Here is a 14,391-nt window from a genome sequence, read left to right as displayed (position 1 = left end):
AATACCCATAAGATCTTATTCGGTTAATCCAAACCACAAAAGAATTTAGGGGATTTAAAGAGATAATTTAAACCCTGCAATCCCTAAATAACCGAACAATGCTTCGGACGGTTAGCCCTTGTTTATGACAGGCGAAACTCTAGCTCTTTTTTCATAGCCTTTGTTGGATTAATCCTTAAGGAAAAATGATTGAGGGGAAATAATTCTACACATGATAGGTGTAGAATTATATCTCTCAAAATCCTTCTTAATTTTCTTGGGGTTGGATTAACCCGAAAAAGCCCTAGAAGGGCCCGGGATTGTGGCCCAATTATTTTTCGTTTCGCAGGCCTTACAAATGTGACAAAGGCCGCAATTTTGGCCCATGCGACCAACGCCCAAATCGAGAAAGAAAAAACGAGTGCCACGCGGCCAATTCCATTTCCACCCCTCGAATTGGCGAACCCCCCACCCCCTCCTCCCGCCAATTCCACCGCCAAATCGCTCGCATTTCAATTTTTAATTAATCCATTTCTTTCCATTTATTTTTTTTCTTCCTTCCCACTACAACTGGTAGTAGTACATTTCGTCTCCTCCAAAACCCACACACCTCTCGAAGTGGCGGAGGCGAAGCCGAGGCGGCGCGACGCGGCGGCGACGAGGGGGAGGGCTGCGGCGAGCTCGGTGGAGGCGGAGATCTCCTCTTCGCGGCGGGGAGATGCTGAGGACGAAGACCCCGCGGCCGCGCGGCGGCAAGTCCCGCCGCGCCACGGCTGCGGCGGGGAAGGAGAGGGAGAGGGAGAGGGAGAGGGAGAGGGAGGGGAGGTCGCCGTCGGGGGAGCTGTCGCTGCAGCTCGAGCACGTCTCCCTCTTCTCCTTCCTCGCCGACGCCCCCCGCGAGGGCGCCGCCGCGGCGCGCACCCCCTTCACGCCCTTCGAGGAGCTGCTCGAGGGGTCCTGCGACCCGGACCCGACCCCGCCTCCGCCCCTACCTCCGCTGCAGCCGCAGGCCACGCCAATGGACGCCGACGAGGTCGTGGAGGAGAAGGATAGTGGCATCCTCAGCCAGGATTTCTTCTGGTAGGGTTCCCGATCCGGCTCCGAGCTGTGCTTTCGTGTGCTTGAGGGGGTGGAGTGCGGTTGGATTAACCCTATTTCTTCATCTATTTGCTTGCTGTTCTGCAGTACCCCGGATTACATCACGCCAGATGCGCCGCAGCTCGGGAGCGGCTTCGACGCCAATAAGGTTGGGGGTATTGGGGGAAAGGCGGCGCTTTAGTTTCTGGGATGCGAGATTGATCGATTAGAAATGGATATTGAGCTTTACTTTAATTTTTGCTGATTTTTTTTGTCCGTTTCTGTGGTCATCTGCAGGAGAATATCCCTTGCCCCAATTCTCCAGAGAAATCAGTCTGTAGGAGCAAGAGATACAAGAGAGGTGAGACTTCACTTATACTAGTTTGATATGCTCCCTTTGTTTATTTATTCTCTGTATAATTGGATGTGTGCCAATGCTTACAGATTGTTCCCCCAAAGGCCTTGGCTCCAATGACATTTTTGATAGCCAGTGGATTGCTCCAGTTCAGTTTGAAGGTCTAGATGATTCAGAGGAGGAACAGCTGAAGGAATCTAGTTCGCACAAGAGAGGTAGTTATGTCTCCCAATCGGCAGTGGCTCTTCGCTGCCGGGTGATGCCTCCACCATGCATCAGGAATCCATACCTCAATACAGATCATCAAATAGATGATAATGTTTTTGGTGGGAGACAATGCAAATCATCAGGTAGCATTTTGATGCATTGTATGCTATTGTATCATAATCATCTCGATACATCCCCTCAAAACTATCATTTATCTGTTTGTCAGTACCGTGTAGCCTTACATCTCCCAATACACATTTTTTATATGCAGGGTTTTCTCCTTCTGTTGATGGTGATGGCCTTTCACGCTATCGAACTGATTTCCATGAGATTGAGGTTTGCTTTGGAAGTTTGGATATGTATTGGTTATCTGTGTCAGGTTATACACTTCCATTTTATGTTGGTTTTGCTTATGAGCACACTTGATTTTCAGCAAATTGGACGTGGAAACTTCAGTGTTGTGTTCAAAGTTCTGAAGAGGATAGATGGCTGCTTATATGCAGTAAAACGGAGTATCAGGCAACTGCATAATGACAGGGAAAGGTAGCCTTGCAGCAGTCGTTATGCTTAATTATTAACCATGAAAAACTAATGTTGCATACTTGTATGTTGTCTCTCTCATTGCAGGAGGCAAGCAGTGAAGGAAGTTCAAGCTTTGGCAGCCTTAGGTAGCAAAATTAACTATAACCTCCTCATTTTCAGCTATATTTCTTACATGGTTATAACATCTGTTACATGTCTTAGCAGGGTGCCATGAGAACATTGTTGGATATTTCACTTCTTGGTTTGAGAACAAACAGCTTTTTATTCAAATGGAACTGTGTGACCGCTGCCTGTCCATGGATAGAAATCAGCCGCTGAAATGTGGGGAAGCCCTGGAACTGCTGTACCAGGTACGCAATAGTTACTCTTATTGTTTACTGGTTCATTTTGTTTCTTCTTTGTCATTGGATCAGTACGCGTAGCTAAGTTATGTTGCAGTTATGATATAATAACAATATTATGTCGTAATTCATCCAAACAAGTTTCTGCAACATATATTAAATACTTTCTGAAGGCTCAAATTATTCATGGATAATGTTTATTCTCTGCTGTTATCCACTTACATTAGCAATTGATTGCTCTTATTTGACCATGATGTTTGTAAGGTGCATGTTCTGGTCTTTGGGAGTAAAACATGCAAGTTTTTGGGTTCTTAGTTCTTACAAACACGGTATACAACACATGCAGTTGGAAAGTAAAATGGAACACTTATCATCATGCTAGAGTAAACAAACAGGTCTTAGATCTTCTATTTTAACTTGGTGAGTGTAACATATTTCAACTTGATGTTGATGGGCGTCATCCAGTTCAAACAAATACTGAAGCCTAATCTCCATAATGGAGGTATGGTACTATGGTATACAGATAGCCACAATATAGGGTGTATTCTAATTGCGTGAGGCAGTTCACAAATACTATTTACCTGCACAAGTTTTAGTGTTGGAGAGAATTCTTGTAGAAGTGGGAAAGGGCATATACTTTGTGCTGGTAGTGTTTGTCTTTCTCTGAAGCTCATTATAGACCAGCTTTTGTAATCATGTGTTGTTTGCATTCCAAATTCTCCATACATTCCATGTGTATCTCACCTATTAATATTAAACTTAATTTTGTGAAAATGAAGATCTGCAAAGGCTTGGACTTCATTCATGAACGTGGTATTGCACACCTTGATGTGAAGCCAGATAACATATATGTCAGAAATGGTGTTTATAAGCTTGGTGATTTTGGTTGTGCTACACTTATTGATCGGAGTTTGGCAATTGAAGATGGAGATTCACGTTATATGCCTCCAGAGATGCTGAACGACAAGTATGAGCATCTTGACAAGGTGGATATCTTTTCTCTTGGGGCAGCTATCTATGAACTTATAAGAGGTACCCAGCTTCCTGATTCTGGACCTCAGTTCACAAGTCTCCGGGAGGGAAAAATTGCGTTGCTTCCAGGATGCCCAATGCAATTTCAGAGTTTAATAAAGGTACAACACCGTGTAACTTGTCTGTCCCTGCTTATTTTGATTTGCCTCTATTTATATCAGAGGAAACACATTTAATTGCCACGATCCCAGTATCTTCCCCATGTTGGAGTAGAAGCTCCATTTCCAGGAATTTCTTATCTTTTCATTTCTTTTATTTAATTTGTTTGAAGGGAAAGTCTTCCTCTCATCCTGTGTTAGACTTTCTGTTTCCACAACTAAAAGACTGATTTGTTGATATACTGCTTCAGTTTATGATACATAAGCAGTGAAGCACCCTGACGTTGGATATATATTTTCAAGTTTCCAACTGATGAAGTCATTGTAGAATATGATACTCCCTCCGTTTTATAATGTAAGTCATTCTAGCATTGCTCACATTCATATGGATGTTAATGAATCTATACATATATATATATTTATATTCATTAACATCCATATGAATGTGGGCAATGCTAGAATGACTTACATTATGAAACGGAGGAAGTATTAATTGGTCACTTTTGATACACTAAAGTGATTTCTATAGAATATGGTAGTGGCCTGTTTTTGGCCTTTCTGTATCTCTTTCTAAAATCAACAACACCTAAATAGTCATTTGCTGAATCTGCTCTAGTACAATTTGCTATTTTTAGCATATAGTTGGTTAAGACAAGAAATGTTCTTTTGTTGGGTATGATTATCATTTCTGTCACTACTTTGTTCTGCCTTTTAGTTCCAGTTAACTTTATCTTTGGTTAAATCTTTCTGTTTTGTTATCATGTTCTTTTTCCCAACACGTCTAGTCACACTCGTAGCATGTGTGATACTAACTGTTATTTTGGTTCAACTAAGCATTTAAGCATAATGTGCTCTCATATGCATTTTATGCAAAAATATCTTGCGTACTGAGGTACCAACCTTTGAGTACATGAGCTACTAGCTGGTAGGCTGAAGGTGCAAATTCAAATAATGTTTCTCAGAAGCATCTGCTCTCCTATAACAGGCAATCCGACATGCAACTTAACATTCTCTTTCTGCTTGTCTTCAGTCCATGATGGATCCTGATCCAGTGAGGCGGCCATCTGCGAAAGAAGTCCTGAGACATCCCATCTTTGATAAGCTTCACAAGGCCCCAGCGAAGAAATAGACCGCTGCACCCATCAGATCCCGGCAGCGTGAAGCTGTGTCAACCCAATCAGCTGCTGCCAATTTTGTACATCCACCAAGAGAAACTCCCCAAGGGTGAACTACTTGTCTCCAGATAGGCAGATTCCGTGCACTAGTGCTTTTGCCCTGATCTGATTTTGTATAGGCAATATGAACACCAAGCATTGATTCGATTTCTTTGCCAGGAATTCGAGCAATGTTTGTAAGTTATGGATATTGTCAAGCCAAGTGCCCAAGTGGCTTTGGCTCCCCTGACGTTTTTGGCGTGTTCTGAGTTTGTGATTGAAGGATGGGGGCATCTGCCGTTCTATGCACGCCCGACTCCTAGTCGTGGCTTATTTTCCTTTGGATTTGTGCGTGCTAGTCTGCTTGAATGCGATTTGTTATGGAGAATTACTGAGTGGTGTGTCTGCTAATCAAGTTTCAGTGGATGATATTTGTCTTTAGATCAAGTCTAACTCAAGATTTGACAACCTTTTGTTTACGAAGATAACCTATCAAATTTAAAACTTGTGCGGATCATAATAAGAATGTAAAAGAAAAAAGTAAAAATGTACTTCCCCTTGCTATAAATTACTTGTCATTCTAAATTTGTTTCGTGTCAAATATTTATATATTTGACTATCCATTTTAGAAAATCATATAGTTTAATATCATAAGGCCATAAGAAATGTTTTTTAATGCACAAATTTCTAAAAGTTGGTGGTGAAAACAAAAATATTTAACTTCGTATAAAAACGAGGGAATCATTTTCTTTTCATATACAAAATAAAAACTAATAATGTTGCATGCTTGGTTAAAAAAAGGGTGCGGTGTTATATGTCTAGTGGTAAGTGTGCCATACCTCTTTTGTGTGATGGAGAAAAAAAAATTCCCTCCATTCCAATTTGATTATCCCTTGAGATTTTTGAGGTATTATCAAATTGATGATCGTCTAACCGTTGTCTGTTCGTTTAACCAGAGGATTTTGTATGTCCGTTCGTTGTGTGCAGAAGTAGATGCTATTATGTTGTCTATTTATTTATCTATGTAGAAGTAAATGACATCATTATACGTCTTTCATGCTTGCAATTGCACATTTGCATGTCTATATTCATAAATTGTGTTTAATTTTAGAAATATGTTTTTTTCTTTGATCTAGCAAGTGTCTGTGGTTACTTCGTTAATCTTAAGGATTTACCGGTCTAGTATTCGTAGATACTCATAGTGGTAGAGTTTACATGCGTGCGTTCATAGGAACGAGTGTGCGTGTGTTATGAGTGTCTCGTTATACCGTATAATTCTTAAAAAAAAGAAAAATAATAGAAAGGCATCTCCGTCAATCGCATCCGTCCATGAGCCTAATACTCGCCCAAAACCGTCCGATTTTTTCCGCAGCGACGACTCGTCAGTCAATCAGTCGATTCTCACGACGACGAGGGCGCGAGACGCCGGCGCGGTCCTCCCCGCCGCGGCGGCGTACAAAACCCCGGGGGAGGAGCAGCCGCCGCCGCCTCCGCAATGCCGCTTGGCGTCGCCGGAGCAGCGCCACCACCATGGCCGGGGGAGGGGTCGTCGACGGCGTCCGCAGATGGCTCCGCCGCCGCCGCGGCCGCACCGCCTCCGCCTATCAGCCCTTGCGCTCGTCTTCCCTGGCGCGCCACCCTGGCGGCGACGGTGGGCTCGAGGTGGTCCCGGGCCCCTTCGCGCTCCCCGCCGCCATCCGCGTCCCTGCGCGCAACTCGCCGCCGCCGCCCGACGCCCAGCTCAGGAACGAGGTTCGTGTTCACACCTGCCCGCCTCGTGTCAGTTGTGTGGTGGTGAACTGGTGATGCTGTTAACCCTCGCGTGTTTCTCGGATTCCGGGTTGATCAATTGACAGGCTGTACGATGGGTGGAAGCTCACGTCTCTGCCATTTTCATGGATTCTTCTGGCCTTTTTTTTCACGAGAATTCGATGCGATTGAGTGGTTGAAGGGTGTGAACTCGATCGAATTTGACTTGTAGGGTGTGTGTTCAGTTGGTCGCGCCGGGAGTTTACTCGGTCTAAAGCTTCCCCGCTTTTGCTCTGAAATTTCGGTAAAAAAATGACGTGTGGCATTGCCTCCAAGTTCCAAGGCAATCTGACTGTTTGATTTAGTGCCAGCCATGTTTCTTCCGTTGGTCAAGTTCCACGGCAATCTGTCTGCTTGTTTTAGTTCCTACCATGTGTCCTCCCTTGGTCTAGGTGGTGGTGGTGGCACAGCAGAACAATTCCTTCAAATTCAGTGGTAGCAAGTAAGAACCTTAGCTTTTCTTTGATGCTATTAGCAATTGGAGCAACCCCTTCTAGCTCGAGCAATTTGTAGCATGATGTGGTAGTGGGCCTTGTAGGGAAAATATGCACTTTCCCATTCACAATGTGCAAAGCTTATTTCCGGTATGATTTTGATGGGTTCTTGGTTCGAAGAATAGTTGTCTTGTGTGTTTCTTCGCTAAAAGCCACACTGTTTTTCATTCTTGGATACAAGGATCGCGCAGCTCTATTCTTATCCAAAATTTCTCTTTGTTTATTTTATGAGCAATTTTACGGTCCTTGAAGAGATACCATGAGGTACCTTTTTTCTATTGTAAATTTGGTACCTCTTGGTACCTAGGTACTATAAGGTACCATGAGATACCAAATTTTACACTAAAATTTTAGTATCTCATGGTCCTCAAGGACCGTAGAATTGCTCTTATTTTTTATATAAAAACACTCGCCTTCAAGTGGATTTGGTTGATGCTTTATTCCAATTTTGCTTCCTGGTGGTTCTGTCTGTTAGGTGGCTTCTGGTGTTGGTATTTTGCAACAGGATGATCTTTTCTCCCGCTCTGCTTGTGCTTTCCAAGTGCTTGAATATATTCTTACCGTGCCATGGCAAAAGAATTATTCTGTAGAATTGTCAATTGTGGTGGGCTATGGCTATTCTGACCATGCAATTTCACAGGATAGGTTTTAGCTGTTGCTTGCTTCACGAAGGTGCACTTCTCCTATTTCTTGTTTGGAGCTCAAACCTTTGTGTCCCTTTTTATTATATTAATTCATTAGGTCAAATTTATCTCATGTGTTCTAAGTTCCTTCCGTACACGTTCCATTTAGTTTTTTGCTTGGATAGTTCGGCAGAAGCTCTGGTGTCCTTGTCTTTCTGATGTCGTTGGCAGTGACAGATTCTACTGATAGCAAATCTTGATTGCACCTTGGATCCAACTTCTTAATTTATTAAGTTTGACCTTGAGGGTATAGCATTTTTGTTTGGCTGAAATCTGACTTTATCACTCTGCCCATGATAATTATAAGGAGAAGAGCATAGATGCTGGCCTTTGCTATTTTTACTTGCTCTGCTGTTTATCTTTCTGTTGATACCATGAGCATTCAGAAGGTACCTCAGCCACTTTCCTGAAATGCTTGGGCAGTTGTATTACTTTTGATCGATGCAGTTCAAAACTCTAATCGTGTACTTCCTTTCTCTAATGATCCTTCATGTGGGGCTCATTTGTTATTGAGCAAGGTATATACTAGTTACTTCTCTTGTGTTATTGCCTTCACGCTATTTCGACTAGTTAATTTGTTCTTTTTAAGCAACTCTGATCTCCATTTCCTTACATATATGTAAATTGGTTACCTTATAAATCACTGCATCAAATGTGTTTTGATTTTTATGCTCACAACCTTCTAAGCTGTGGAGCTTAACATGCTCAAATCATCTCCCTTCCTGTGGATGAGGAATGCATCCTGTTTCAATTGTTCATATGCCACATCGAAGCTTTGTGGAAGGGGGTGGTGACTCTCTGCTGCAATCTGATTGGATGACTATTGCTTAGTTGGTAATCAGGGTGTAGTGTTCTCTGCTTTGGCAGCAACAAGAAACAGCATTTGCTGTTGTGTCTCCGTGTAGGGGGTTAGGACCTGGGAACTTAGGAGCTTCATGAAAGATGAGATATTTGTTCATGATAGGTGAGATATGGTTGCAGAGTTGGATGTAAATAAGGAAAGGACGATAGTTAGGAATAATGCACCTGCCAGTTTCTTTGCATCAAGAATGGATGTTTGCCCCTTAGTTCATAGTAGATATCTAAGATAAATGAAAAGGCAACACATGACTTTTCAGGGGGATGATGCAATAGTAGGTAGTGGCGTAGTGCTTGTCCACTTGAGTGCAAGTATCTGTCTATTATAACTTTGAATTCGCCAAAATAACCACGAGAATTTTGGACCATGAATGAAAATTGTGAAGAAAAGCATAATTTTTGGGCGGTACAGTGGGCTAGTGATAAATTGCATACTCATGCTAACTGTTTGGATTAGCAAAGTTCAAAATTCTAATATTAGTATCGAGGATATTGCATAAAATCCTTATATAGATGTATTAGAAAACCCAGATTGAGCAATTAATTTCAATTTAGCCTTGATGTTCTTTAAAGGTTTTGATGCACTCTTAATAATGATCTGCCAATTGTTTGATTTTCTTTTTTGCACGATAATTACATGGTGATAACTATGATATTGATTTTATGTTCATGTGGAACAGAGTTGATTGTTATAACATTACAAATTAAAATTACTTAATCTTCCACATTTTGTTGTAGCTAGAAATAGTGCATCCTGACCACTGTATGGATGTTGAATCAATGCATGCAGTCTCTTTGTAGACACATCTTCAAAGAAATCCAGTCTTGATTGGTACAAACTGAAACATTTTGCAAAACTATCCAATGTAAAATGTCGAAATATTTTAGAATTTTATTCAAATTCTTGTTTAGGTCTAATGACTCTAACATGGAGGCTAGAGATGATATGAACCAATGGAATTGTGCAATGGTTAGGCACTTAGGGTTCTTTGGATCAACGTGTGTTCGCCAAATCTTTTTTATGCTACATGTCTTCTTCTGATGAAAGATACATCCCTCTTACGTTACATTTACTCTTTTTCATTTATCTAAGCTGCAAGTTTAATTTAATTAGTTCTCCATCAATATGGTGCAAGGAGCTAGTAGCGTAGAAGGGTGCACAACATACTGGTGAGGGAAAAATTGATGTGGGCCCACATTATTTTTGGACAAATCCATCCCTTTTGCCTATCCCTCCCCTTTCCCCACTCTCCGAACTCCTAACCTAGTTTCTTCATTCTTCGATAATCTTCGAATCCCCCCTCTCCTACGACCGCAGCTACCTGTTATACCTAGAAATCCGACCCCTGTTTTTTCTTCCCAAATCAGATTTTGCTTCCTGCGGTGCCGGACAGCATTTTTGGCCTTGGAACACTGACGACCCACCTAATTCGAATCACCTTATTACATCTTCGATCGTTGGTCTGAACTCGTTCTCGTTCTCTTTCCACCTGATTCTAGTTGCCTTATTTTGTAATAGCTTGTGAACACAATTCATCTATATGTAGATCTTTTTTTGCTTTGACTTAACTGCATTGCTCTGATTTAACTATGTTTGTTACTGATCTTGACCATTGACATCGATCAATAACATTTTTCCTTTCCTGTTTTTATGTTTTGATTATGCATGTCATTTGCTTGAAGCTACTTTTGCCATATTGATGTGTGCCATTACAGTTTCCAAATTATCAGTTGTTCTGGTTCAGTTTATTTTATGTCAACTTCGATTAATTTGCAATGCTGCTTTGCTTTCTTTTTGGTCCTTTTGATTGTCTTATTTTACTGGATTGTTGAGGACTCCTAAAATGTTCCCTCACATGCTCTATACACATTTTTTCTATTCTGTGATGGTCTATATGATTTTGGGAAATTGTGATGTTTTAGAGAACATCGGACATGGAGTTCTTTACGGAATACGGGGAGGCAAGCCAATATCAGATTCAAGAGGTCGTTGGCAAGGGAAGCTATGGAGTAGTTGCTGCTGCAGTAGATACTCACACTGGGGAGAGAGTTGCAATCAAGAAGATCAATGATGTTTTTGAGCATGTTTCAGATGCCATCCGCATTCTGCGGGAAATCAAAGTTCTTCGGCTTCTCCGCCACCCAGACATTGTTGTGATCAAGCACATCATGCTCCCTCCTACCCGAAGGGAGTTCAGGGATATTTATGTTGTTTTTGAACTCATGGAGTCAGATCTACATCAAGTTATCGAAGCAAATCATGACCTTAGCCCAGAGCATCACCGTTTTTTCTTGTACCAACTTCTTTGTGCTCTCAAGTACATACATTCAGGTTAGTGATGAAATTAGCATCTAATTAACCTTGTCACCAACAGCCACTTCATTCCAAATCTGTATACTTTGTGGAAGTTATATTTCAACCATTAATCATTACTGAGTTTCTGATATATGGTTTAACTTGTCTCAGCTAATGTATTTCATCGTGACTTAAAGCCAAAGAACATACTGGCCAATTCAGACTGCAAACTGAAGATTTGTGATTTTGGACTTGCACGTGTAGCATTTAATGATTCACCTTCAACAATTTTTTGGACCGTACGACTTTATTTTCTCTATAACATAATTTCCCCTGTAAGATTTTCATAGACTTATACTGTGGTTTGCAATTTGAAGGATTATGTGGCAACAAGGTGGTACCGAGCTCCTGAATTATGTGGTTCTTTTTTCTCCAAAGTAAGCTGGTCATTCTGTAACACATTGTGCATTCCTGAAATGTGCAAGTCCTTCAGATTTGTATATAATTTTTTCTTAAAAAGTTGCAAATTCTCCAAATACAACTTCTTGTGTCAAGATACAAAGACGTATTTAGGCTTTTATCAGTACAGTATCACCCATTTCCCTTAATGAGAAGTGCTAAATTTACCTTCTTGCATTGGGCGCTGTCATATTTGTTTTTTACAAAACTGATGAGAAAGATATATTCCCATATTTTCATATTCATGAAGACAGTTGATTTTGTTTGTACAGTACACCCCTGCAATTGATATTTGGAGTATAGGGTGCATTTTTGCTGAAATTCTCACCGGAAGACCATTATTTCCTGGGAGGAATGTTGTGCACCAGTTAGATCTAATAACAGATCTACTTGGAACTCCATCATCTGAAACTTTATCACGGGTATGCCAGCTTATCACGCAATCACAAGAAGGAGAAATATTACTTATGAGTTTGCTATTTTCCATTGTTTCCCATGCGAGACATATTACCTTCTGTGCTATTGCTGGCAATGAAATGCAATTCCTGGTGCTCTACTACTTGTGACATAGAAGAACTTCACCAGCACAGACTTCCCTCTTTGTAGATATTATGCCACAGAATTCCTTGTTCATCAATATTTGATTGCAAAGTCTGAGACACAGTAAATTATTTCCTGTCTAGTAATGTAATTGTGATTTCTGCTATTCTAATCACATGTCTTGCAGAGACACATGAGTATTCATGCAATGATTTCTTTAATATTTAATATAACACCTGCAGATTCGTAATGAGAATGCCAGGGGATATTTAACTGGCATGCAGAGGAAACATCCTATCCCCTTTTCTCATAAGTTTCATAATGCTGATCCTCTCGCTTTGCGCCTGCTAGAGCGTTTACTTGCATTTGATCCTAAAGATCGACCTACTGCTGAAGAGGTATTTTCTTTTGGTGGAAAAGGTTTGGGTAAATTGGAACCATGCCATTATAATTTTGTAAAGTTTGAGATATGCCATCGGTATCTCAATAACATGTAAGACCCACATGAGTCAATGACGTGTGGGTCAGGATGGCATATCTCAAATTTTACAAAATTATAATGGCATGGTTCCAATTTTCCCTCTTATTTTATGTCCAATTAATTTCACAAGTGATTTCTGATGAGTAAGCATAACCTTTCCTACTTACTTTAGGCTTTAGCTGATCCATATTTTAGAGGAATTTCTAAGTTGAGCCGGGAGCCTTCAAGACTGCCAGTTTCAAAATTTGAGTTTGAATTTGAGCGAAGGAAACTGACAAAGGATGATGTAAGAGAAATGATATATCGAGAGGTACAAAGCTACCGCTCCATTTTATGTTATGGGCTGGCTGATAAATCCATCTCACTCAAAATTACTTTTTTATTTTCTGAAAGTAAACAGATATTAGAGTACCATCCCCAAATGCTTCAGGAGTACATCAGAGGTGGAGAACAAATTAGCTTCCTCTATCCAAGGTGAGCAAATTAGTTTTTAAATCTAGTTTGCTGGCGTGCTTTAAAAAAAGTATTGTTCATTCGGTGGTGCTTTATTTCTTCATACCTAGCTGGTTTGCTTTATTTTCTACTCTCCGGGGAATATGATTGTTTTACGATAGTGAAAAAACATAATTTGTATATATTTTCATGCTGATAGTGCTGGCAGGTGATATAACCAACACCCTTATCCATGTCTCTTTTGCTAATACTAACTCCTTACAGTGGGGTTGATCGTTTCAAACGGCAGTTTGCTCATCTTGAGGAGAACTACAGCAGAGGAGAAAGAAGTACCCCCTTGCGGAGACAGCATGCGTCTTTGCCAAGGTATATAGCTGGAATTCACTAGCTCCTGAAACTTAAAATTGCCTAAAATCCTTTTTTTTATCTGAACAGAGAATCTTATGTGGTTCTTGTTCTGCTTGCTTCTTTACAAAAAAAATCATGTGACAGGGAAAGAGTATGCTCATCAGTAGATAGCAATAATCAAGACTCTGACAATGAAGAGAGGAGAGCGATATCTTCTATTGCCCGAACTATGATAAGTCCCCCAAGATCACAAGAAAAGGGCAAGAATCGTGCATCTGCTTATCCAAATGGCATAATCAATCTAAACTCCAATCCTAAGATCTATTTAAAGAGTGCTAGTATCAGTGCTTCAACGTGCATCATTAGAGGGAATAAAGGCCCGAAGGTATTTGCCTACTGCCAGTATGATGACAGTGCTTAAATTTTAGCCTGACACTTGGTAAATCTTATGAGTAAATTATCAGTGCATTTTTTCCCTCGTATCTTTGTTTTTGTGGGTCTGACTAAGTTTTACTCTGTTTCACTTTGCCTTTTTTTTTTTCACTCTGAAGGAGAATGGTATCTCTGAGGACATGGAAGAGGTTGTCTATGAGTTGTCAGATAATGTGACCAGGATGCTCTCCTAGGGCATCAGTAACCAGCGTTCAGCCGGCCATGATCTTGATGCAATTCCAAATTCCAATAACTGTTTATACCATCAGTATCATGGATCCTTGCCTATATCTATGAGCTGATACTCTAGGCTCTTAGCTTATATCACCTATTGATCATCTTCCAAAAGCATCAAGCTTGGAGAAATGAGTTGTCTTTGTCAATTCGAGGCCAAATTTGGCAACTCGGCTTGTTGTACATGCATTTTCCTCATAGCCTGGCAGTGTGTGATGACTCTATCTGCCATATGAACAATCTGGCACTTTTTTACCTTAGTACCATATTACCGTTTCAGAACAAAATCAACAGATCTCAATGGTAATTGGTAAATTATGTCAATGCATGCCATATTATCCCAGAATTGCATGTGCAATTTCATATCATTTCTAGCATTCAGTTGGGGGGAACTGGCTAGCTGCATGCATACAGGTTACATGCAGCATACTGGTGTGAAGTGCAAAAGTGGTGAGTGGGAGCAGGTAAATCTGTTGCAAGCTCTGGCCAGTGACACACCAACACGATCTACATGCAGA

At 40.9% G+C, this 14,391-nt stretch overlaps 2 protein-coding genes across 12 annotated transcripts; both read left to right on the top strand.

The window, feature by feature from the left end:
* Positions 1-546: 546 nt before the first annotated feature.
* LOC4328224 (wee1-like protein kinase) lies at positions 547-5,174 on the top strand. Of its 2 annotated transcripts, none has more exons than NM_001409797.1 (10): positions 547-1,059; positions 1,165-1,225; positions 1,354-1,417; positions 1,501-1,761; positions 1,890-1,954; positions 2,052-2,161; positions 2,246-2,286; positions 2,366-2,511; positions 3,282-3,635; positions 4,663-5,174. In NM_001409797.1, exons 1-10 carry the CDS (start codon positions 698-700, stop codon positions 4,759-4,761), a joined length of 1,563 nt encoding a protein of 520 aa, NP_001396726.1. In that variant the 5' UTR covers positions 547-697; the 3' UTR covers positions 4,762-5,174. The 2 variants fall into 2 exon arrangements, with proteins under 2 accessions (NP_001396726.1, XP_066163075.1); XM_066306978.1 differs by having other exon boundaries at positions 552-1,059; positions 2,363-2,511; positions 4,663-5,127.
* Positions 5,175-6,154: 980 nt separating this feature from the next.
* Positions 6,155-14,209, top strand: LOC4328223 (mitogen-activated protein kinase 13-like). 10 transcript variants are annotated; one of them, XR_001543667.3, is made up of 11 exons: positions 6,155-6,538; positions 10,554-10,962; positions 11,098-11,225; positions 11,304-11,363; positions 11,658-11,807; positions 12,168-12,323; positions 12,579-12,716; positions 12,807-12,880; positions 13,149-13,225; positions 13,352-13,592; positions 13,759-14,209. XR_001543667.3 is itself a non-coding variant. In XM_015770962.3 (11 exons), the coding sequence occupies exons 1-11, from the start codon at positions 6,317-6,319 to the stop codon at positions 13,831-13,833; spliced, it is 1,755 nt and encodes a 584-aa protein (XP_015626448.1). In that variant the 5' UTR covers positions 6,155-6,316; the 3' UTR covers positions 13,834-14,209. The 10 variants fall into 10 exon arrangements, 8 of the variants coding, with proteins under 8 accessions (XP_015626448.1, XP_015626449.1, NP_001396214.1 ...); XR_010738988.1 differs by having other exon boundaries at positions 13,352-13,646; XM_015770962.3 differs by having other exon boundaries at positions 13,124-13,225.
* Positions 14,210-14,391: the final 182 nt, after the last annotated feature.

Source organism: Oryza sativa, chromosome 2, assembly GCF_034140825.1.
Source record: "Oryza sativa Japonica Group chromosome 2, ASM3414082v1".
Lineage (NCBI taxonomy): Eukaryota > Viridiplantae > Streptophyta > Magnoliopsida > Poales > Poaceae > Oryza > Oryza sativa.
Note: the sequence above shows the minus strand (reverse complement) of the source record. Positions and strands in the feature narration are given on the sequence as shown.

Excerpts from the sequence above, each read along its gene's own strand:
- LOC4328223 (XM_015770962.3), top strand. The coding sequence starts at position 6,317 with ATGGCCGGGGGAGGGGTCGTCGACGGCGTCCGCAGATGGCTCCGCCGC. Across the intron at positions 12,881-13,123 it reads ATTAGCTTCCTCTATCCAAG|TGGGGTTGATCGTTTCAAAC; the intron begins GTGAGCAAATTA and ends AACTCCTTACAG. Across the intron at positions 13,593-13,758 it reads GAGGGAATAAAGGCCCGAAG|GAGAATGGTATCTCTGAGGA; the intron begins GTATTTGCCTAC and ends TTCACTCTGAAG.
- LOC4328224 (XM_066306978.1), top strand. The coding sequence starts at position 698 with ATGCTGAGGACGAAGACCCCGCGGCCGCGCGGCGGCAAGTCCCGCCGC. Across the intron at positions 1,060-1,164 it reads CTCAGCCAGGATTTCTTCTG|TACCCCGGATTACATCACGC; the intron begins GTAGGGTTCCCG and ends GCTGTTCTGCAG. Across the intron at positions 1,226-1,353 it reads GCGGCTTCGACGCCAATAAG|GAGAATATCCCTTGCCCCAA; the intron begins GTTGGGGGTATT and ends GGTCATCTGCAG.